Consider the following 23,878-nt stretch of genomic DNA (forward strand, 5'->3'; position numbering starts at 1 on the left):
ATTCTACTGGCACACAGTCAATAACAGACATCAATACACGATTCATATAAATTTTTACATGTGCATGTTTTCGCGATTAGGGTGTGTTATGTCAAATGACCACTAGATGGCGCCAAAATTCTAGTTCAAAACACATCCAGCAGAAACTGCCCTGCCTCATATTGACTTTCACAATGTGTCGCATGAGCTAGTTAGACAATCAAATATCAGCTATGTGGAGGCACATAAAACGTTTTTTCAAATTTGCATGTGAGTGTGTGGTTGAGAGACAAAAGCAAAGGTCTTCGAAAGAGAGTATCGCACCTCGCCTGTAATACTGTACCTTTCTAGTCAGGGTCATGAAGGCCTTCGGGCGGAATGTCAACCTACATTGTTTCCGGAACAGTGCCGAGTACATTATAAGTGACAGCAGTTATTATTATTATTATTATGAAGCAATAGATGAGGCTGTTTCTTGTTCAAAAGGTCACCGACATCAAGTCAACCAAGACATAATTAGAGCGAAGAAATACTATTTTCATGTGTATACTGTCGTACAAACACAGGCGGCTTAGTAGAAGTTTTAGGTTTTATTCCGAACACTTTTTTTCAACTCTCTATATTGCCACATCCCCTTCACATCATTCAGATCTGGTGCTATCTCGGACCTTTCAAAATAAAAGCATTACAGCTGTCACCACATACACAAACACAAAAGAAAACATTTTGTTTCCACGTCCTTCCAAAAATGACAGTGATGCGGCCGAGTGCAATGCTCGGTCGTCATAACTGGGCCAAAGACAAATGTCCACGTGCAGAACTGCACTGAATTTGAATTGAATTTTACACTCATTCAGCACCCAGTTCAAGATTGAGACGTCGGGAATTGAACCAAAGAAAATATGAGAGGCTGTTTCATGGTCGGATTTGAAGCCAGTGAAGATCAGTACCAGTTTATCGCTGTAGAACGCAGCTGGAGATTCGTCATCCCTGGGTTCGGTAATTAAACCGCAGCATCATTACTGTGATGTGATTATCTCGTTCTTCTCCAGCGTCCATGCAATCTCTCCTTCCTTTATCTGACGCTCCGTGAACTCTTCATTTTGCTTCCCCACCCGCTGCTAGAGATGTTCTTGAAGGCTTTTCGTGCTCTGTATTTCAATGGCGTGATGATAATGAAAATGGATGACTGTAATTGTGTCCAATTTCCAAGGTTTGTTTTCGTTCTGATCTGATTTATTCTGTGAGTATAGAAAGATATGTCACTTTAATATTTATTGCAAACCAGAAATTTTATGTTGATGACAGTCGCGGACATAAAATAACATGTTTTTGGACAGTTACTAACATGAAGGAAACTGAAGCTCTATGCGTATGGGCATAGGCTTGATGGGGTTTCATGACACAGTGTTCTAGCTTTCTGAGCTCCTTTGGTTTAAAAATGATGTAAGGTTTTATTGAAATAGCTGTTCGAAGATTATACAGCAGACAGTGCCATCGAGTGGCAGTAAAATGAGGACACTGTTCAAACTGGTATAATAGTTGTACGGCTGTTTTGGTTTTCAAACAAGAATTTTCATTTCAGTGGTGCTGTAGTAGCACAATTTCCCCTCCCCTCGACATGGACACGTGCTGCAGACTGAAAAATGTTGCCACGATTTCGAGAGAGCATCTTAAATGACTCCCGACCATCGCAGTATGAACCTTTATTTGTTCCCTACACGGAGCTCTGACTGTGTTTCCCATCTCCCTCTGGGTAAATAAATAACCGACGGAGACAAACTGTCCGCAGAGAGAGAGAGAACACAAGCAGGATAACAGATGTTGTTTGGCTGCCTCCACCTCGACTCTTGGCTCTCGGAGGTGATGAGTGCGATCAGAGAAATCAGCGAGGGCATCTGGAAGAAAAGGCTCCACTATAAAAACCTCCTCTCATGGTTCATAGACACTGAGAAGAGAAAAACATTGCACCTTCAGTTTGGAATTTAAATTCCCTTCAGTGGCAGCTTCAAGAACGCTCAAAAGAAGAGAAAATACTTGGTAATATGGAGGTAACTACATTGGCCATGGACTCACAAGTGCGCTTCACTTTTCCCCTGCCACATATGATCAACTATAAAACATCCTCTGCATTATTAAATCTAAATAAAGCAGCTTCTATATCTCTCACTGCCTCCAGCGAAAGAATGAGATTCATGTTTTTGCTGATATGGGGGGAAATTCTCTAACCTTATTCCACCACACCGCACCGACAGATATATCAGCCTTAAAATGCGACAGGTACGTGGATTCTAGATATTCATCTTCGGTTGTAATACTTTCAATGACTCTTGTAGTATCACACACGGAATAATGCAAACGTCAACTGTTTTTCTTTTATTCTTTATTAGGGTTGCTTGGTTTCAATACATTTGTCAAGGTTGTGACTTGCTGTGACTTGACTTTTATGAAGTCCAAAGCATACAAACAAACTGAAAAATTGTCTTTTGAGTCACAATTTCCATTTGTCATTTCTATTGTATAGATGTGAAGCATGAATCATTTCCCACGAGGGGACGGTTTCTCATGCAATCCATATAACCATTAGCAACATCAATAGGAACAGCTCCTCCTGGGTGCACAGTAGCTGCTCTCTGACACTTACAAGCACAGGTTCATAAAATCATAGACAGTGCACAGAAGTATTTACAGGCCAGCACGACAGTTGCAATATCCAATAACATGTGGTGAGTGAGAAAGGATGTTACAGAGAGCTGAGGAAAGATCGCGCTAGTTTTCAGTAGCTTTCTGAAACAGGGCCTAGACTTGCTAGGATGCTCGCGTGATTTCCTTGGGGATCTTGGTTTTCTTTTCCGTCATGGTTATAGGGAAGCTAGTATGCTAGTGAAGGTGATGCCATTATTTTCAATTTTCAATTGGATCTGGATTAGCCTGTATATAGTGGGAATGGATGCGTGCATTTTGGCAATGAAGTACAGCGGTGGCGTTGTTTGTCATGCTACGTGAGAGGGCTACCTACCAAGAAGTGATGGCTTGATAACACAGTACTGAAGGGTTGATGAGGTTTCATGAAACAGAGTCTTGATTTTCAGAGGCCACCAGATGGTGCCGTCTGCTGCACAGGTTTGGACTACAACTACGAATTCAATGAAAACTCCCATCATTTCTAAAGCAGCCACGCCATCTTGTGGCCTCTGAAAATGAGGACACAGTTTCATCAGCCCTGCAATACTGTTTCATGATACCTCATCTACTCATAACTAACAGGGACAATCCACACCACCCCAAGTATGGAATGCAAGATGGCATCCATGAATGTAAACGCAGGAAAATTTTTTGAAAAACTGAAATACGCCAAAAGAAACAAACACAATCTGTGAATTTGTTTCCTCTTCATCATATATATATATATATATATATATATATATATATATATATATATATATATATATATATATATATATATATATATATATACATTAATGTTGGGATGGTTACCATTTGTGCACTATACTGACGAAAAAGGAAGCATGTTACGCGTGTGTTTCGAGGTGTTTCCATGGACTGAAAGAACTTTTCCTATCATAGCATTCCATGGATTGTGCATAGCATGGGTCAACATTGAGCACTCCGCGCAGGCACATGACAAAAAAAAAAAAAAAAAAACCTTTTACCTCCATACAGCTGTGGAATTGTGCATCATGGAGCACAACACACAAGGTGCGGGAAGCTAAAACTCTCTTAACTGAAGACAAATGGGAGTCAGTGCTATTTGTCACCCATTAGGTGGCTCTCCTCCTTACTGACGGTACTGAACCAACCTACGTCAACATGCAATGCTGAAGGCTGCCTTTTTCATCAGTGTAGGACACAAAAGGCAACTATCCCAACGTTAATATATGATGCCATGAAGTGTTGGTTTTCATGGACGCTACTGTGTCCTCCTCCGATACCTGGAACTCCTACTACCACCTCAGAGCTAACGGGAACTCGGCAAAAGTCTGCAGTTGGAAAACCAGATCTAACAACCAACCACACAACAACAAGACTTTTTTAGCACAGAAAACTTCTTCCAACCAAACGTTTATTTGCACGCCTATCACGGTGGAGCTGGAGCCTCATCATGGCAGCCAAATGAAGGGGTACAGGCTGAGAGGAGAAGGGCCAGACCCAAGACGAGTTTTACTGTGAAAGGTGTGGGGATCCCCCATTGAGCCTCCGTTACCTGAAAATCTGTTCTAAACAGGCGTAAACGTCGACTAACTTAGCGTCTATTAGCATGCGGACTGGATCCCCGAAAAGCACTGAACGGTAACTCTGTTTTTTTGGACTGTAAGCAGCGTTCAACGTCGCAACAAACTGTGATAGATTGCGTATCCTTTGTAGCGATTCTGTGAGCAGCGCTTTTAAAGCTGTGGAACACTACCGTCAGGTAAACAAGAGTATGCTGGTAGTACTAATGTGGTAGCGAATACTATTGAGCCTTCCTATTGTTTCACATAATACAACAATTTGAAAGAGGGACTCAAGCGATGCAGAACCAGTGAGCAATACACAGACACTGGTTTATGGAAGCTCCATCCAGGTACAGACGCACAGTTGCAGCATGTCTAACATCTACGTTATAACCAAACTAACTGATAAGGTTTTACGTCTCAGCTGCGTCTCGTAATGTGTAAGCATTTGTATATTCAGCAGACTACAGAAATAGAAGAGACAGAACATCAATGCTCTCTTTTGATAAAAGCCAGTGGATGTCACTGATGATGTCTTGTTGCCTTCACCCGCCTTATTCACTCCTCGTTGTGTGCATGTGTGTGTGGGAGGGTCGATTCATATCTTCGTCTCTGTCACACTGGAGGCGGCACATGTCCGGATTTTCTCCTTAGTTGTTAGTCATGATCCACCAGGAGGCTGAGGAGACGAAGGTAGAGAGAGAACAGAAGGAAACATCATTTACTCAGATGTGCTGGGTAACCTCGGGCAGCTGAGGAAGCCTGGGGCCAAGGTGTCAGTCATCGTGTTTATTGGTCACTGAAACCCATGTTGGAGTGAACTGTTATGTCCAGACATGCCTGTTAAACAGAAGTTCGAACACAAGAAAACTTTTACTCAAGATAAATGGACTTTTTTTCACCCCGCTGGCCAGCGACCCTCATATTCAGGTCCATGAAAGGTCATCTCTTGACCATCTCTTGGGTCCTTCCCACACAGGCTCAAAAATGCATGGAGCTCTAATATACACCGAACATGCTTATTTCCACTGACAGAACCATGGGAATCCAATTCTAACATCATTCGACTGCATTGTCGTCCTTAGGAAAGACTTGGTTCTAACAGTTGAGGACTCACAAACCTGAAACACTGAGGCAACCTGCCAGCCACTGTTTGATATGGACCACGTGTGTTTGTTTTGCCTGCTTCCTGCCACCTTGACGCCTCATTTCCTGTCTTCAAAGCACCTCTCATCTCCACCCCCGCCAACACCCGACCCCTCTCTGACCTCATGCTCATTTCTCCCTCCACGTAGCCTTCAACAAACACTTCCGTCCTCATCTGCTGAGGTCTGACATACACACCTTGAACAGATCCAAGATGCTCATCGTCATAATCTTTTTCTTTGTACGAAACCTGATGTAATTGGAGTTTGCTGTTTGAGAACAATTGGAAAGAATAGTGGCCAGTCACTGCCCATCTCAGCACAAAGAAGACAGCTGGCAGAACATTGTTCATTGTGTTGTCCGATACTGGACTCCAGTGATGTGCACCTCATCATCTCTTCTCTGTCCGCCTCCCCACAGTTGGACTCAGACCCTCGCAGTGAAGCCCATCAAAGGCCCACGGATGAAGCGACTAATGACGTCTCCCTTTTGTGCCACAGCCTCGAGCAGTTGTAAACAGTGGGTGAACGGAAATACACCAAAATAAATGAGGAGCTAGACGGCAGGCAGCTCCCTTCTGCCACGCTTCTATTTATATTCCGAGAGTATGCTGCTACTTTGTCGATCTCTGCTCTACATTGTCATGAGATCTCTGGTGGCATGTACGAAAAATGCAATTTGTACTGTATTTTATACATTGGTGTGTACTTGTACTTTGTATTATAATACTTTTTGGTCCATTTAAGTGGACTCTAAGATATGCATTGTGCATGTTATGCATGACTATCTGCAATTTTTGGATTGTGCACGTATGCATCATGCCTATGAGGTGTGTCAAGCGGGTTCTGTCTCGGGTGGCCCGAGTCCAATTCGTGCCCTGCTGTGCAGCCTCGCACCTCTGAGCCTCAGGCGATGTCCTTTTTTTCTCCTCAGCTGGCAGCGCTCTGCACAATATTGCCGGTTTGTGACCCACAAGGAAGTCATCAGCCGCGCGACAACCTATTTACCACCACCGTCTTAAGCTCCTTATTTCTCTGTCACTTCTTAACATTATGAGCTGTCCTGACCCCAGGTATGAACTGATGAGCTCCGCCGCGGCTGTAACAGAATGTGACTTTTCAAAGCCAAAACTAAACATGAAAGAGTGTTGTCATGCTTATTTTACAAGGAAATAGCAGAAACATGCTGCGTAATACAGAGCGTCGTGATTGATCCACGCTGCTCTCACAACACATTGAACACAGTGAGAGACAATCGAGAAGGTTTTCATCAGTGAAGTTCAGATCCTAACGTCAGAAATGATAAATGAATAGTCTGGTGATCTTCAGTTAGTTGGGGAAAAATCAGCCTCTTTCCTCTTCGCTGTCCTCATGCAGACAGATGCGCTGCAGTGAGATCAGCACTGAAAATAGCTACTGTAGAGCGCGGCATTATTCTTTTGTCAGTCAATAAAACCAGATGTTTATCAGCCTAATAAAAGCAAAAACACGTGAGTTATCAAACATCCGCACACATCGCGAGTCCTGGACGTAATTTTCCTGCAGCTCCCGGCTGCACACCTCAGTGTTCTGGGAGTTTGAGAAGTTGTTTTTGGACCTTGTCTGCCCAGACAGCGATCAGACCCTTTACTGACTGGCATTTATCATGTTTGTGTGGAGTCGTGCTGTACACGTAGATTCCAGCATCTAGCGCTGAGTCACCTGAGGCGAGAAGCTCACCACCCGCTGAGCAACCCAGTCGCTTGTGTTCACATCTCGGACTTCTGAGCCAAAAGAGCTTGGTCTTGAGACAGAACCCGTAGTGTGAAAGCGCCCTAAGTATCCCTGGATCAAGCCAGAGCACTGAACAAGATCCCAATACAAGCGGTTAAAACCCGCCCGACTCAAAGTCAAAATGCCAGATCGGGGAAAGATAATTGTTGCCCTTTATTTTCTGAGGAAAATTTCAGCTGTTTCTGTTGAGTCAGTGAATGGCAGCAACCACTACGATCAACGTCTCTTCCGTTTGGCTTCTCTGTCTTGTTGTTGAATTTCCCCTCTCTGCATATGTGGTTCACGTAACACAAGTGGTCGGAAAGTTGCAGATTTTTCAACTTGAGCATTTGACACAGATGTCCACTGAGGTGTCTCTAGAAACGCATTCAACCTGTTGGCCCAAACGCACATACCCCATGCCCATACTGCAGTGCAACAGCGATCGCACAAGAGAAACCTAATCATCAAAAAAGTTGGTTGAAGTGAAACAACTCCGAAACAGAAGTCAGATGAGGAAGGCATCGTCATCTTCATCCGAACCTCCTATGTGCCCCCTGCAAAGAGTTTCGAACAGGTCCAACTCAGAGGGGGCCAGTCTCATGAAACAGTGTCATTCTTTTAGGGCTGAGTACAGTGAGTGGCGCTTCAGTTAAAAAAAAAAAAAAAAAAAAAAAAAACAAGTTTCACTGAAATCGTTGGTTCACAGGCAAATATTATAGTGCAGAGTGTGTCACACAGTGTCCTCTGAAAATAAGGGCACTGTTTCATGAAACCTCACTTGCCCGTCACTGCTGTGTTGTGTGGGTATGACATGTTAGTGCACTTCATCTGACCAGTCTGCGATTCTGTCGTCTGCCAAGAGTAGATATCGCTCTTTTTCTGTTTACATTTCCGACATTTAGGATGAGATTTAAACAAACCTTGTGCACATTTTTGGTAAATTATATGAATTAATTTATTTTTAACTGTAATTTTTATTCATGAAAATTCCTCCTCAGCACCCTCTGAAAGATCTTTTATTCCATCCAATAACGCCAGACCTTTACATCTGTACATTTTGAACGGTGCCATTAACACTTGTAGTCACGACGGTCTTCTCTTGCATCTCATGTTTCTACTATCGAGTGAACGTCGACAAGAGTCTGTGACAAGCGGTCGGTCTAATCACAGGTGTCAAAGTGGTCGTTTACAGTAACCAGGCAACCAGCCCACGCGCCCAACTCTCCATCTGTAGGAGACACGAAGAGGCGGCGATGACCATTAAAGCAGCTGCCTCCCGAAGCCGTCCTGTCACCAACGATTCAAGAAGAAAGCGGCGACTCGTGATAGCAGCAGCACCGGACTCGAGTGGCTGTGATTCACACCACACACCAGCACCTGGTGAGTCCAGCTGAGCCGAACACAGTCAAGATGGGTGCGTCACATTGAGGAGGCGCTGCGGCAACGCACATTGTTATCGCGAATGCAGGAGTGCTCCCAGAGCTTACGCCATAGACACGTGGTTCAAAAGCCAAAACATGTGGCCCGACCAGGAACGTGCTATTACTTTTCTCAGACCTAGTTGCCTGAATTCCAGAGATATTCCAGGTTTTGTGACCAATGTTTCCCATTGACAATGAATGGGAAGAGGATTAAATGATTCAGAAATTTGCCTCTACTTCAGTGGTTCGCAGCTCAGGCAAACTTTGGCAAAATGCAGCCGCATTCGTCCTCTGTCACCCTAAAGAAACAGACCACACCCAAGTGTTATCGTTTGCCCACAAATCGGGCTCAAAGACCCTGTGATTTGCCAAAAATTGAAAAGTTAGACTGGGGAATCAAGCTGGTTAGAGTGGAGCAGAGCAGTCGAAATCCGGTCACGTTCGAGTTTCTAAACTGCTATTGTGGCCAAACGGTGCGGCACACAAACATGAAAATCTCCACTTTTGTAGTCACACTTGTTAAAATGTGCTCAGAATTACTGTGGCACTTTGCGTGACAGTCGCCAACGCGAGGTAAAACCCGTTTTCGTTCCATTGAAATTGCATTGGAGCTCTGCGGCTGCTGCTCGAAAATCGCGGCAAAGTTAGTGGTTTTCAACTTGCCATCTTGGCCAAACCCTAGACTGTAGACACATGAAATTCGGCTCAGTTAGAGACAAAAGCCTCAAGATTGTCATGGTGGGCTCGTTTTTTTGGCTATCTGAAGCACAATATGAACGAAAGGGAGAGGGAGGGAGAGCGTTGCCGTGGTGACGGAGGTGCAGAGTAGGGGAAAGGCCACAGCCTAGTCAAACTGCAGCCACAGACACTGGAGCATAACTTGGCCGACTTTTGAGCGAGAAACGGCGTTGAAAGCTTCAAACGTAGCTGCAGTCCTCCACTGTTAGCACGTGCAGCACGGTCGCGCATGATGCATTCATGAGCTGTTTGTTCACAAACAGCAGCCCCTAGTTTCAAGTTACCTATGTGTTTGTTAAGAGGCTGCAGGTGAGAAGTGTTAATAATCGACGGACTCCTGTTATAAACGCCGCTGAGAAACACGTGAAACGATGGTGATGATGAGTAGAGGTTTGGATTGGTTGGTTGGCACTTGAAACACTTGAGTTTAACCTGGTCGTGCCAGACAGTAACAGGCCGCATTTGTATTCCAAATTTCAGCTGAACAGACATTTGTTATGACGGCTACAGGTGGAAGTACAACGAATCCGGGCGATCATTCTATGGCTACTCATAGCACCTGCTTAACCCATTTCATCCCAAGTTTTGACCAAACAGTCACGAGTTGAAATATTTTTCGGTGAAAACTGACAGTAGTCTGACGGCAGGACGTCTGTTTGATGAATAAAAGAACAAAGATTGACTTTGCATTATGTATTTAAGGCATAAATGTCGGGTGGCTGACTACAATCAGGAGGTGAAGTTCAGCCTGTCACTCAGGGAGAAGAAGAGAGGTGAGCAGTGAAAAACCGGCCGCTGTCTTTCTCTCATATCGACACACCAGTGAGACTTTCATTTACAGAATAAGACCATAGAAGATGAACTTAAAGGGAAATAAATGTAGGCCATCACAAGTGTATCTTGAGTGAAGTAAGTGAATTGGATTGTTCATGGGAAGGTGTCTGCTGTTTGTGTCTTGCCTGGCAGCAGCATAGTGGACACGACCTCAGCGTCCTCCAGCAGGTCAATGACGCTGCGTTGGAAGTCTTTGCTGTCATTGGATTGTTGGTAACTATGGAGACATAGGAGCCAAAAACAATAGGACACAGTTGATGTGAGAAATCTGTTATCATGAATAGATGAATAAATGAATTCATTATCCTAAACCTTCTGAATATGAATCGGAACATCACATTTATTAGAATATAAAACACAACAAAATTACACGAATATTGTACATTAATATTAATCAAAAAATATTGGGAAATATTTTTGTAAATATTTCTTAACTCAAGACTAAAAAAACTGTTTGCCAGAAACCTTCGACTATGAGCTGCTCCCACTAGTGGATATATTGGTGAACAGCAACGCTATTGTAAATAACAACGATCAGTGATGCGAACATTGTTTGAAACAGACGGGTACAATTTTGTAATGGGAGCATAAAAGGGCCTCATTGCTGTCACTGACATTTCGAATAAAAAAAGGTCTGGAAATAAAAACTAACTTTTATAATTTTTGCACAGATTTTATCGCTATGTGTTTGTACAGAATGAATGCCGTTCATTCTATGTGTACAACAAGAGATTTGGGCCCATCTGCTCGTTTCTATCTTGGGCCAAACAGTCTGGCTCTCGTACAGACAAACTCACACGCGCAGGCAACTACATACACAGAGTGGACTACTGACCTCATCCAGGAGAGTCGGTCCTGCCAGAACTCATAAATTATGTAACACGACTTCCCCTGGAGCCTCTGCACCGACACGCTGACACAAGAAGGAGGGAAGAAAGCGGCACAGACAAACATGAAGTGAAACAAAGCCGAGATCTCATTTGCACTTTACAGTGAAGAGACTTTTTTGAATCAGTTCAGTTAATGCTGCTGGAGGACTTGAGGCAAAACTGATATTGGAAAAGGTGGTGCTGAGTCAGTGATGAGCAAAGTCACCAATGATAGACTCTGAACGCAGCAATTACTTACTCATTACTCGCACCTCTTCTGACTTTCATGCATGATTTGGTGCAGAAGTCAAGACCGAGAACTCAGAAATATGTGAAAGCATGAAGGCCACAGTCTGTCAGTGATTCCTCTCGGACACAGTCTGAATGCGATTCCTCATTCGATCGCTGCGTTCAGACGTGGTGGGCTTGTTTGTTTTGCTTCTCAGGACGACGTTTCTCTCCTCCTCCCTCCTCATCTGCTTGCAGTCTGACAGTCATCATTCCATCTCACTGAAGACAGAGATTGTTTTCCTGACTGCGGAACAAGGGGTTTGTCGTCGAATGTTCCTCAGGTTACGCACCTCTTCCTGCTGTAATACGATTACATGCCTGTGACACTGTGATTTTCAAGGTTTCTGCTGGTTTAAAACTATCCCACTCAGAATTGTGAGAAGATGTACTGATAATATTCATTTTTTAAATTTTAATATGCTACGTTATTTACTATAATTGATTTACTCGCCTTATTTTTCTTCTCAGAGTCATAACATGAAAGAATTGTCTTTGGTATTGCACGAAACACTGAGCATCATATTTGTCCACAGAATGTCAAAAATGTATTTCATGTAAACTATTGTTTTTTGTTAACTTATCAGGTCCTTTAAAACATAACTTCTACTGTCATCATGAAGATGACTCTGTGTAAAAAAAAAAAAACCTCAAGTGTAAAAGTGTTTTTTACAAAAATGCAACTGAATATCGACTGACTGTTTCAGATTGTGTTTACTTTAGAACCTAACCCAGAGATGACCGAAGCTGGGGGCGACTGTGCCAGACAGTTTCCAGTTACTTATTCCTTACTGCAGGTTATCACTGTGGGCAGAGGTGGCGTCGCTGTAGCTCTTCACAACCTTCTTAAACTCCTCCACATCGTCCTCCTTCACCAACATCTGCCTCTGGACCAGCAGCACGTTCTGTTGGCCAAAACAGTACAGTGAATACATGCAAGCCTATATGATGTTCCATTGAAATAAAAGAAAATGATGTAGGGGCTGTGCAAACAGCATAGCTCTGATTGACTTACAGACTTGTACGTGCTGGCCAGTGTGTCTTCTTTCAGCGGCTCCAGTTTCGGACTCTAAAGCAGAAGGACACCAATAAAGAGACGCCTGGACAAGTGGTTCTCGGGAGAGGGGGTGGACATGATGGAAGAAAAGTCTTGCATGTTAATTGCTTCGCTGGCTTCGCAGCAAAGAATATAAACCGGCTACGCAGTCAAGATAAACACTGCTATTCCCATGTCTCAATTCTCATTATTTCCACAACAAAATGGGATATTTTGCGACTGGAAAATTAGGAGAACAGTCGAGCGCATCGTACATCCAAAATGGTCCTCCTTAAAAGGTGACAGATGACAGTGAGGGTCATTGTGAGTCACTCGAAAGAGTGGAAAACCCTGTACGCTGAGATGTTGCTCTCCTAGAGGTGGGTCCAAATCCCAGTCCCTAAGCAGCTAAAGCACTGCGGAAAACCCTTAAACCACCTGACGCGTAACCTGGAGGTACTTTCACCATTACCCAGAGCTCCATAGACAAACGTGTGCAATGCCCTCTAGAGGTATCAAGCGAAAATAGGCAACGCTATGCGCACCCGAACAAGCCACCCAGGCGACTGTCCTTGCTTCTCAACTCATGCTAAGTAGTCAGTCCGCTGGGGGTGTGTCTTAAGTTAGTGGAACGCCAACATGGTGGATAAAAGCGAAAGTAAAAGTTCATATGTTCTAGTTTTACATTGAAGCTACTTCCTCCTTTTAAATGGTGCATGAAACAGAACTTAACTGGTAAAAGCTTCATGCACAGCGGACTACACTTGAGGAGATGTCAGGCAGGACTCTACTTTAGGAGTGGCCACTAGAGCGATCCTGATCTTCTTCAGGAGCCATGATGTCGATCGACAGGGCAGAGTTTGTAGCTCGCTGGGCAAGAAGGTGAATGCCTTCAATTTAACTAACTTATTCAACAGTATGTTGATTTGCCGCCATGAATGTGAGGTGTGCTCGCTCTCAAAAATAAACTCAGTCATGGTGAGGTTGAACCTGAGCAGTTCCCATGATGCTTTGCTACCCGCACCCGCATCACAGTGATGGATCAGTGGAATCAATGAGTAAACAACCTCTATCTCAGACTGATAAAAGCAGAGGCTTCTTATTACATTACATTACATTAAAGCACTCAAATGTGCCAAAGTGTTCTGAGTTCAGTTTTATGACCAGTCTCAATGCTGCACCCTGTTTTGCATCTCATAGATCAGGGAATAATAGGAACAAATGTGTAACATGGATTGATGCAGTAGCAACTGTGACCACTCCTGTTTGGAAAGTTATGTGAAGAAATGTAGTCATATTCCTCTTTTATTTTATCGTCAAAGAAAAAGTAGCTTAAGTTTGTTTGATTTGATATTTTCAGTATTTATCCAGCAGTGTGCTTTGCATATTTTGCCTCAGCCACCTAACTGTAGCCTCTTTTTATGAACCTGCTGCAGAGAGAGAGATAGAATAACAAACAAAGACAATGAAGAATACGGAATATATTACCAAGTGAATACAGGTTTTGCATTTTTATGGTCTGTAGATCATTGTGACTTGGTTATTTATGGTTCACGAGATGAAAAAGTCTGGCAGCGCTGCTCCACTCCCTCCACATGGATCAATGTGTAAGAGAACTAATTGCAAGTCAATGTTGAGTTGGTAAAGTGACGTCTTCATGTTCTTGTGTGGCGATGAATGTGAACATGACCTTTGAAGCAGAAAACCCATTCCGCTGTATTTGTGAGCGCAGGGAACGATTTCTACGGGAGACTGTGTGATGTGTCCGTACTGAGCTGTGAGGATGGATATTGCAAGACGGTTATGAATCGAAATTGCCTCCCAGGCCCCCGAGCTTCGAGCAAAGGAAGCTGAGAAGAAACAGGTGAAATAAGAAATATTGATGGAAAAAGAAAAAACGGGTCGGCGCAGCAGTTGTTAATCAAAAAATAGAAAGGAGGGCGAGTGAGTCAAGGCAGAAGAGCCAGGAAAAGTAAATCAGATTTTCCGTGAATGCTATCGCCTTTCATCTAGCTCATTTAACATGTATTGGCTTCGTGCACTGAAATGATGAACGCTCCCAAGAGGCTCCGCCCCTTTGCACCTGTTTTAATTTGCACTCTCACGCTCGAATTCTCTCTTCACTGTGTGACAAAAACAAAAATGCACATATTTCTGTTTTTCTAAATGTGTTTTGTTTGTGCTTCTTTTCCGACGGTCTACAAGTCATGTGAGGTGACTTTAATGGTTTTCTAAATAGTTAAAAAGATTCACATGAATGTGTTTTTTTGTCCCTGGATGTGCCAGCGATGATGCTGCAGAGATTTCCATCCACAAATTTAAGATTCAGCTCTTCAGGCTTTGTTTTTGCCTTCATTTTCTAAATCAATGTGCAATTGTTCCTCTCTCTGAATATAAATATTTTCTGCAAGTATCTGCAGTTCTCTGTTGTGAAGAGCATCGATCCAAGAGAGATGAGCTAGCAAACAATTCCACCAGGATCCAGACTTGTATTACAATAGCTGATGTCTCAATTTCTCACAGACTGGTCTTTTGTCTCCGGTTCCTGCCAAGTTAGGGTTGGGACAAACAAATCTGCTGTGAGGCATGTTACCTCGGATAACTGGGAATCACCTGTTAGCCACAATGTAACAATTGACAGTCTTCCACAGGAAAAGATGGAGTGAACGCTGAAATAAGACATTCTAAATGTAACTACATGAACTACACATATAAGCTAAGGTCGCTATATATAGATGTCGGGAAAGTAGACTTTTGTGTCCTATACTGACAATGAAAGGCAGCTTTCAGTATTGCATTTGCGTTTCAATAAAATACAATTTAAAAATAAATGTAATGTAAGTGCAGGAGTTGCTGGTCCACTGATCACACTGATGCACTAGACACGTGGCAGCTAGGATGAGAACAACAACAACAAACATGGAGGAAGCCCAGAACAAAAGCAAACAAAATCTTCTGTTTGCTTTTGTTCAGGGGTGTTTTTCACTACACAATGGCCAGGGTTTCCACTACTCTGAATGGACTTGAAATTCTTATACAAATATTTTCAAGACTTTACAAGAGCTTTAGTTTTAATAAGGAGATATAAAAACTTGAATATAGCACCATCGTGGTTTATTGTGCTATTGTCAAACTGATGCAAAATAAACAATATTTTGTTGTTTAACTGTATGTATGGGTCCATCATTTGTTTCAGTAATGTACCAAATTCATTTAAATTGAAAAATGTGGCTTCTTGTGGCAAATATTGAAAGATTAATTAACTCAAATTTTTTTATTGAATCCCTCCCCTAAAAATAACATAACTTTTTCCTTCCTGTGTAGCACTCCAGGCAGGGGTTAAGGGATCATCACATGCAGAGGGACTGCAAGGGTCACGGCGTACCTAACCCCAAAATTCAGCTTTTGCAATGCCGAAGTCTACTTTTGTCGTCAGTACAAAAGGCAACTTTCCCAATGTCAGTATGTCACACGATGTGTCGCCTGGTGAAGGGTCTCTCTGTTGGAAAGTCTGAGAATCCTCACAAGCCCGAGCTGTAAACCAAGATGGCTTCCCAAAATGTAAACAGGAAGTAGAAGTTTGGAATCAACAATATATGCCGAAAGAAACAAACATTTTCTGCAAAATTGTAGTTGCATAAAGAGCGCATATTTACCAAGAACTTGCCTCTATCCGAATATGCCATGTATAAAAACAGACTTCATGGATGTCACAACCTTGTTTCCCGAAAAACTAGGCTGCAACACCTCAGACTTCTCAATTCCGAGACAACTGGGACTCAGCACTATTCAGGAATCACAAGCCTCAGTCCTCCAACATCCAGTGGGTACCGCGAGCATGAGAACAGCAGGCTCTCACCTGACACTCCAGTTTGTCCAGCAGTTGCTGCAGCCTGTTAATTTGAGAGCACCAGTTTTCTTCATCATCCAAAGTCTCACCTGGAGATAGACGGATGACCAGTTAGTGGTCTGTTGACACAATATCATCATGTTCGACGGATCGCTGTGTGAATATGGCTGCGCCGTCAACGTTACATTTTGAACAAAATTGAAATAACAAATAACCTGTCTTAAACAGGGAGCATTTTGGGGAAAAGTGCAGCACATTTTTTTTTTTTTTTTGGATTGAGTCCCACCTCTAGAATCAATACAATAATAATAATCTCAATTGCAAGACAATCATAATTCACCGAATTGCATTCATATCAATAGTTTTGTGTTACATAGTTATGATACAAACTCTGGTGCGTGAAGGTGAAAAACCATTCGGTCAGTGATATGATGTGTCTCACTTGTGGCCAGAATGTCGGAGCAGGGGTCAGAGGGGGACATGCACAGGTTGTTATGACTCCTGCGACCACAGCGTCTGCCGTTCCTCTGTCCCGCTGTCAGCGCTGGCACTTTGGCTTCCCTCCTGCCATGACAGCGAGGGAGACAAACAGACAGCAGAGAGCAGAGAGACAGCAACTGTCAGAGGAGCGATGCAGATCGTGAAGAACCAGCAGAGCGAGGTGCCACTGAGGGAATATATAGGGAGGAGATGGAAGAATGAGGAATCAAGGAGCTATATGCTGAGGAAGGAGAGGGCTCATGAATTATTCACATCCAGATCATGTTAAGACATACCTATATAAAGCTGTAATTTCAAAAGGCAGGGCTGCATGTGCCATGATTTGTGCTCTCTCTACCTACTACCAACAATAACATGCTGCGAAACTCCTTCTTTTCACTACTTATTTTGAATGTGTGGCATAAATCTTAGCAGAATACAGAAGGGAAACTGAAAAGGAACGGCCCCAGAAATGTCCCCTGGGGAACTCCGTCATCCTCAGCCAGCAAAATTGCAGTGTCTTCCACTGTCCACTGAGGTCCAGTCATACCGAGACAGTCGTTGATGATGTGTTGGAATCAAGCACAAGTGCATAAATTAATATTTTAGGTTATTAAAAAGGCATCTGGATTAGTTATTGTTCCCAGGGACCAGTTATACTACACAAATGTTTAATATACCAGGGTCCCAGGACTAACAGATGTCTATGTTTGTGCCAAAATGTGACATGTCGCAGTGCTTTCTCCTCTTTTTGTGGAATGATGAATCACAGAGCGATATCATTCAGTCCATCCAACAAGTACTTGACGACAATACCTGCATACTACGCGGCTTACCATCGAGTCCGAGCTGTGTTTTGCTCAGCTGAGAAACAAAATTGCATTCAGGTCCTCTCATCTCCCTTTTAAGTGCATTCAAAAAGTATTCCGACTCAAGTAATAAACATTCAATAAACGGCACAATACAAACTATCTAGACAGACACGACACAGTAAGTACACACCGCCTCATGTTTACCAGATGGTAAAAAAGTAACTTTTACTTTTCCTGTGCGTGTCACTTTAAGGGCTCCATACAGACCCACCAGGTTGTCAAAAAGTTGTCAGACACTTTGTCCTTGACCAAAGAATTGAAAGAGAGGGCAGGATAAAAAATAAGTTGAGACTGAATGACACATTAAAAAAACTCTTTCTCACATCTAGCTTTCAAATGCACATTAGAAATTGTAAACTCTGGGTAAAAACAGAGAGTGTGCTTCCATTAGAGTCGCACCATTTCCGCGGAATGACTTGAATACTGATCAGTGAACAGAATAAATTTGGAGAGCAGATGAGGTGCTTCTCCGAGTCCGCAATCTCCACACTAACATTCGGAATCCTTGAATGTAAAACGTTCTCTTTCGCTTGACTGACCTTCACTCATGAAAGCTTCAGAATACAGAGGGAAGACTCAAAACACTGTTTCATACGGACATCGAATCAGGAAAGCGAGCCATTGGAATTTCAGCGAGAGACAACACTCACACATGGAGGACAAAGTGTTTCAGACAAAACTGCAGCATCTCCAAGGACTTGTTGTCACGAGAAGTGGCTGAGCGCCTCTCTGTTAAGTTCGCACTGGATCTAAAAACTAAGAACGCAGTCTTGGACGAAGCCCGGTATATTTTTCCTCATTTGCTAAAAAGTTTGCTTCACTTTACTTATTGAAAAGGTCATCTCCAATCCTTGACAGTAGGACAACAGGGGCACTCCAGCATAGTGTGTGTGTGTCTCCAAAAGGTCTGTTCAAATGTGTGTCCTCCTGACAGTGCAGAGGGCACACACTGCTGAGAGGCTGTCTTGCTGCAAACGTCCAGGAGCACAAAGGCCACTGGATCTGCCTCAAACACAGGACCCTCAAACACTTAAATCCCACTAGTGTCCTGAAAATCAATGAAGTTGTTTTTGTGTCGAAGGGAAAAAGTGTTACTTAACAGTTCTCTGGTCTTCGGTCGCCCCTGGTCTTCGGTCGCCTCTGGCTTCGTGACTCACTTGCTGGGTAATTCAACGCCGTCCTTCCCGCCTCTCAATAATTCACCTTTGCTATAATCGCTCTGTTATTTCCAATAATACCACTCAGAGGATAGAGACAGGACAGAACCGCTGAGACGGACTGGAAAGCGTCCAGCCAAATTGGAGCGACTCACAAAGAGGGATCCATCTTTTTGCGTTATATAATGAGTTGGTTCTGTCATGATTCAGAGCAGCAGCGGGGCAGACTTACAGCCCATAATTGCCCGTTTCTGTTTAAATAAGCCGTGCAGGCGGCCAAGTGGTAATCCCAGAAATACACCACAGAGTCAGAGTTTAATCATCGAAAACACTGAGCGACAGCTTCACACTCCGCCTCAGAGTTAAATTGGAAACTGCAAAATAAACTAGTAGTTTCTTCTTTTTATTTACTGTGCTCCCTTTAAACACGGCTCCAGAAAAAAAAAAAGGTCCAAGCAGCCTGCCAATTACTAGAGCTGATGTTTGATCTGCTGGAGCCGTGTAGACAAAAGGGAAGGAGACATGAAAACGGACGACAGGCTTCAGAGATGGACCTGATTTCCTTATTAGACCAGCGCCACCTATTTAAAAATGGATGTAGCTTTACTTTCAGCGGTTACTATAGCGACCAGTGAGCAGCTCTTTGTTGTTCATGAGTTATTGTTTCCAATGTCAATGACTTCTCATGCACTTCTTTTTCTTTCAGCGTCTCCTTCGTGTCCTTCTCCACAGCCTCATTGACTTTCTCTTCTCTTTGCTTTATAATGGCACAGCGGCCCTTTACTTTCAGGATGGTGATGGGGCTTCGTCCACATGTTTGTCATGGACCTGTCACGGAACTCTGGAAAGCATTTCATTTTGCTCAGTAAAAATCACATACCCTCTCCAAATATCTGAATGAGGGCTTCATTTTACTATGACAGATTAAACAAGATCTTTCAGTCAATGATTCAGTGGGACACATGAAGCCTTTGGCACCTAGACAGGGCAATAGACCTTTTAGAACACAGTATAAAACTCAGTCACTTCAACAAAAATATATAGTTATGAAACAGTCTATTACAGGGGATAAGAGAGACAGATAATGCAACCCTGGGGGCCTTCGTGACTCATGAGACTTCTACTTAAAGAGCAGACGTACGTTTCCATCTTTCATCAAGTCGGATGAAACAGCATAGTTTTAAATCGTGTAGTCCTTGTGGGTCATGACATAAGCACTGGAGGTATATAAGGAAGCACTTGCAGGGTTGTACTTCTGTTCCACATCATTTCCTTTTGTCCTCAGTTTCCAGTTTCAGCACTTTGCCTCCTGACCGAACGGACATAGTTACGCAATCACCGAGATGACCACGTCTCAGACCTGGATGTGTCTGTTTGCTTGCATCTGTGTCTTGGTTCTACAGAACATTTATCATGTTTATGGACTTCTTAGAGCTGCAAATGTTTGCAGTTTGTGAGTGCATTTGTGTCTTTTATTCAGTGCCGCAGTTACATTCAGTACTTTCCCACTTATTTTTTGGGGTCAGTGGACGACAATCTGGAGGTAACCTTTTGGATCATTTTGCACATAAAGACAATGTCCCTAAAGAGAGACTTCATTTGCCTGCACTAGGACCATCAAACTCAGTGCACGTGGACCACAGAAAATCACTTAGCGGCCCAGATTTGGCCCCTGGCCCTCGAGTTTGACACAACAAGTTTTCAATTAGTCTCTTTGTTTTTTCTTTTTTCAACCATTCTTGGAAACTAATCCCTGGAGGGAGACCAAACAAACTCAGCACAGACTTGAGCCAGGGTTGCCACCAGCTCAGTGAGAACTGCAGGCCTGCAGTAGCAAGACCAAAATACTTTAGAGTTTCCCAACAACAGATAGCTCTTTGGTCCAACGGCATCTTTGATCTCATCTTACATGAAGTTTGTGATTTACCAGGCTGATGGGAAGTCGAAGCACACACTTGCCACTGGACACACTGCTGATACTTACGGGGCAGGGCTGCTCTGCTCCTCCACCGCCTCCATGGCGCATTGCAGTGACCTCTGGAGGGACGACAGCTGACTGGATGTCTCTCTCAGCATAAACCTGGTGACAAACTGTCCCAGCACACTGGAGGCCTGGTACTCCTGAAACCGGTGACGCAAACTCAGTCACTCTTTCATGCAAACTAGATACAATTTAATTTAAGTTAATGCTCCCAGCGAACTGATCCAGGGTTACACATCCAACTTTCCCGTGATCAGGGACGTAACAGTCTCCGAACAAAATTGGATTACGCGTCCTCTGAGGAGTTGAACTGAGACACGGGGCTAATGAGGCAGCAGCAGAATCTATAACAACATGGAGGCTGGGCTGGAAACGTGTCGAGGGAAAGGCAGTCCAGAGAGCAGCGTGACAGACCAACCAATGATGGTGGAAACCTCCGTGGACTTGAAGAGGAAGGCTGGGTGATCTGATGAGCGCAGGCAGCATAATAATTGGGCAGACCACCCCTCTTGACTGAGCCTCTCCAGCCTCCTCTTCACTCGCTCAGCTGGTGCTGCTCCCTTCGAATTACAGCCTTTGATTCAGGCTCGATTTGATTCTTCTGTATCTTTTGCGTCTATATGAGGTTTTTGAAAATGTGGAGGATGTCGCCCTTCAGCCTGCAGGTGTCCCTCATAACTTTTGCCAAATCATTCTTCAGGTCACTCTAACATTTTCACCCTCTGCAGGCTCATTTAGTTAAGCCTGAGCTTCAGCTCTTTCATTTCAAAAGAACTGCACGCAAAGATCCAGGGAGTTCGAGGGGACTTGTACGATAAAAGCAAATCTATAAATAGGAAGACCAGGAAGAGCTTTATGATCCAATTGAAGGTATGAATTCTGGATGACTCGATAGAGGTCTACCAATATCAGGAGTGTTCCATGACAGGTGATTTTGTCATGAATAAACTGAGCTGTTCTCAGGACTGTAATCTCTCATTATATTGTAAAAAAAAAAAATAAATAAAATAAATTGGTGACAGTAAAAACACTCATTTTTTTATCATCAGAAGTCAATCTATCTCCCATCAGCAGCTGTCCGGTCAGAATGCATGACTTGAGTGTTTCTTTCCTGATTTTTCCGTGAATGACATGCTGAATACCGTCATGTTCATGTGCACCTCCATGAGGTGAGATTTCATCTTTAAAAAGAGATCATTTTTTTGGTGGCGTAGCGGTTCTCATTGAATCGGTGGTGGTGCCCCATGCTAGTTTATATGTGGCGGAAAGGATTTTCAGGACTGTCCCCAGCATTGGGGGTGTCCTGATTGAAGGGTGGGGAAGGCGACATGTCAAAGTTTGATGAAGGGGAAGACAAAAGGAGAGTGCGTTGAGCATCCTTCACTGTCCTCCTTAAGGTCTACCTTCAAAGACAGAGTCCGGCTTGACTGACGGTGAGGTGAGTCCCCCTGTGCTGGGGTTTTCGTATCATTGTCATTGTCTCTTGTCTCCACTGTTTATGTGTGCAATGTTTCTAGAGAGAAATATTAACCTACATGAAGAAGGTTAAATATAACTGTTAAATTATTAGTTTAATAATAACATTGTTTTATTGTAGTTCATTGCTCAATAAAGTTTGAAAGTGTAATGACAGAACGCTGGATGAGCGTCTGCTCCTCGGAGGTTCTGAATGCCATGCCGCGGTTGTAGAGGTGACCGAGTCGGTAGCTAACAGTGGCTAATATTAGCGTCCACGACTCTATGTAACTAGAGGCTCGAGCTCTCTCGCTGACAGGCGGAGTTTCGCGCTCAGTGGCTCACTCTGTGTAGCGCGCTCACTCTGCCCTCCACAGTAGCTTCCTACCGGTCAAATTTCATCGGGATGAAGCGTGGTGCAGCGTTTGAGTGCATCGGTACATAATGAGAGAAGTGGGAGAGCCGGGTATAATAATTGTTTCATGGCGATTATCACGTTTTTACAATCAAAGGAATACATAATCGTAATCCCGATAAAAATTCGATGAATGGAGCAGCCCTATCTTCTGGTTCTCTGGCACTAATGATAACCTCCAGAGAAAGATGCTTACTGTCGTAGAGATGCTGAAACCTCTCCACATGTTAAAGGAAAGAAGAGTTCGAGAATGTTTACAACAGTGGTCGAAGGGTTTCTTCAGATACATGAAACGAATAAATGACATGGTCTCCACTCGCGATCACTGAGCGATTACGCTCCTTCAAAATGTATACTGACCACTGCAGACTGGGAACCCCCCAAACAAGCTTTGGGTTACAACAGTTTTGGGTTAAATTTATTTTCATTTGATGGATGAAAAGGTTTATCTGCACCGAAGACTTCCCAGCTGTTTATCATGAGGAGGAAACAATCGTAGGGCTTAAACATACCCGGATAACAACATCAGCAGAAACACCACAGTGACAGTTTTTCTTACGGCCGACGATGACAAATGCGGCACTCTTGAGCTAATTCATCAGTTATGGGAGCTCTGCATGCGTCCTGTCATCACATCCCCACCATGATTGATGTCATGACTCATAAACACTTTACTAAATCTGAGCCTCTTGACTGCTCGTAACTTACCTCCTTGGTTTTATCCATGGCTTTCAGTATGGCGACATTCAGACTCTCCAGCGCTGATAAAACGTTCACGTATTCTCCCAGGTGGTGGGAAAAGTATTCTAATAGGAAGGAAGCAAAGCATTTAGGAACCAGTGCACAGACTTTATAGAGTTAGCAGTTCATGCTGGGATCACTTGACTGAAACAACATTTATTGACAGGAGCTGACAAACAAATCTAATGTTCAACTTCCAGTCTCCAGTAGATGTATCACTACAAATGGAATTCAATTCAGCAAATAGTGGGGTAAAAATACACAAGGAATAATTTATTGGCTTTTCTGAAACATGTTTAATCAGGAAAATAGATTCGATTTAAAGCGCCAGCTCTAAAATCTAATAACTATTCCACCAGAGGGCCATTAATAATGTACATTATGAAATTATGTAGCAGGCCGTATGTATGACAACATGGTGAGCCGGATGAGTTTCGCAGGCGTAGAAGACAAATCGGACCAACCTGAGAGCTTGTCAGTGTCCAGATTGCTGCAGGACGGAAAGAGAAATCGGAGTTACAAATTACAACTGACAACCACTACAACCTTTTTTTTTAAGACAAAGGCAACAATTCATAGCAGAATATTAGTAGTTATATAGAAGGCTCAGCAGTAAATTATGTAAAT

The 23,878-nt window shown here is 43.3% G+C and overlaps 1 protein-coding gene across 2 annotated transcripts in view; it reads right to left on the reverse strand.

Annotated features, from left to right (window-relative positions):
• Positions 1–3,584: 3,584 nt before the first annotated feature.
• The window catches only part of necab3 (N-terminal EF-hand calcium binding protein 3), a 37,548-nt gene continuing 17,254 nt past the window's right edge, over positions 3,585–23,878 (reverse strand). The window contains exons 4-13 of one of the 2 annotated variants that reach the window (XM_053868512.1): positions 23,716–23,741; positions 23,219–23,316; positions 20,644–20,780; positions 16,593–16,714; positions 16,160–16,239; positions 12,280–12,333; positions 12,057–12,169; positions 10,943–11,020; positions 10,233–10,324; positions 3,585–4,893 (exon numbers count right to left, since the gene is read on the reverse strand). In XM_053868512.1, the coding sequence (XP_053724487.1) occupies positions 4,865–4,893; positions 10,233–10,324; positions 10,943–11,020; positions 12,057–12,169; positions 12,280–12,333; positions 16,160–16,239; positions 16,593–16,714; positions 20,644–20,780; positions 23,219–23,316; positions 23,716–23,741 (829 nt within the window). In that variant the 3' untranslated portion in view covers positions 3,585–4,864. The remainder of the gene's footprint in view (positions 4,894–10,232; positions 10,325–10,942; positions 11,021–12,056; positions 12,170–12,279; positions 12,334–16,159; positions 16,240–16,592; positions 16,715–20,643; positions 20,781–23,218; positions 23,317–23,715; positions 23,742–23,878) is intronic. The other variant, XM_053868513.1, reaches the window with a different exon arrangement.

The sequence above is a fragment of the Synchiropus splendidus genome, chromosome 6 (assembly GCF_027744825.2).
Source record: "Synchiropus splendidus isolate RoL2022-P1 chromosome 6, RoL_Sspl_1.0, whole genome shotgun sequence".
NCBI classification, from domain to species: Eukaryota; Metazoa; Chordata; class Actinopteri; order Syngnathiformes; family Callionymidae; genus Synchiropus; species Synchiropus splendidus.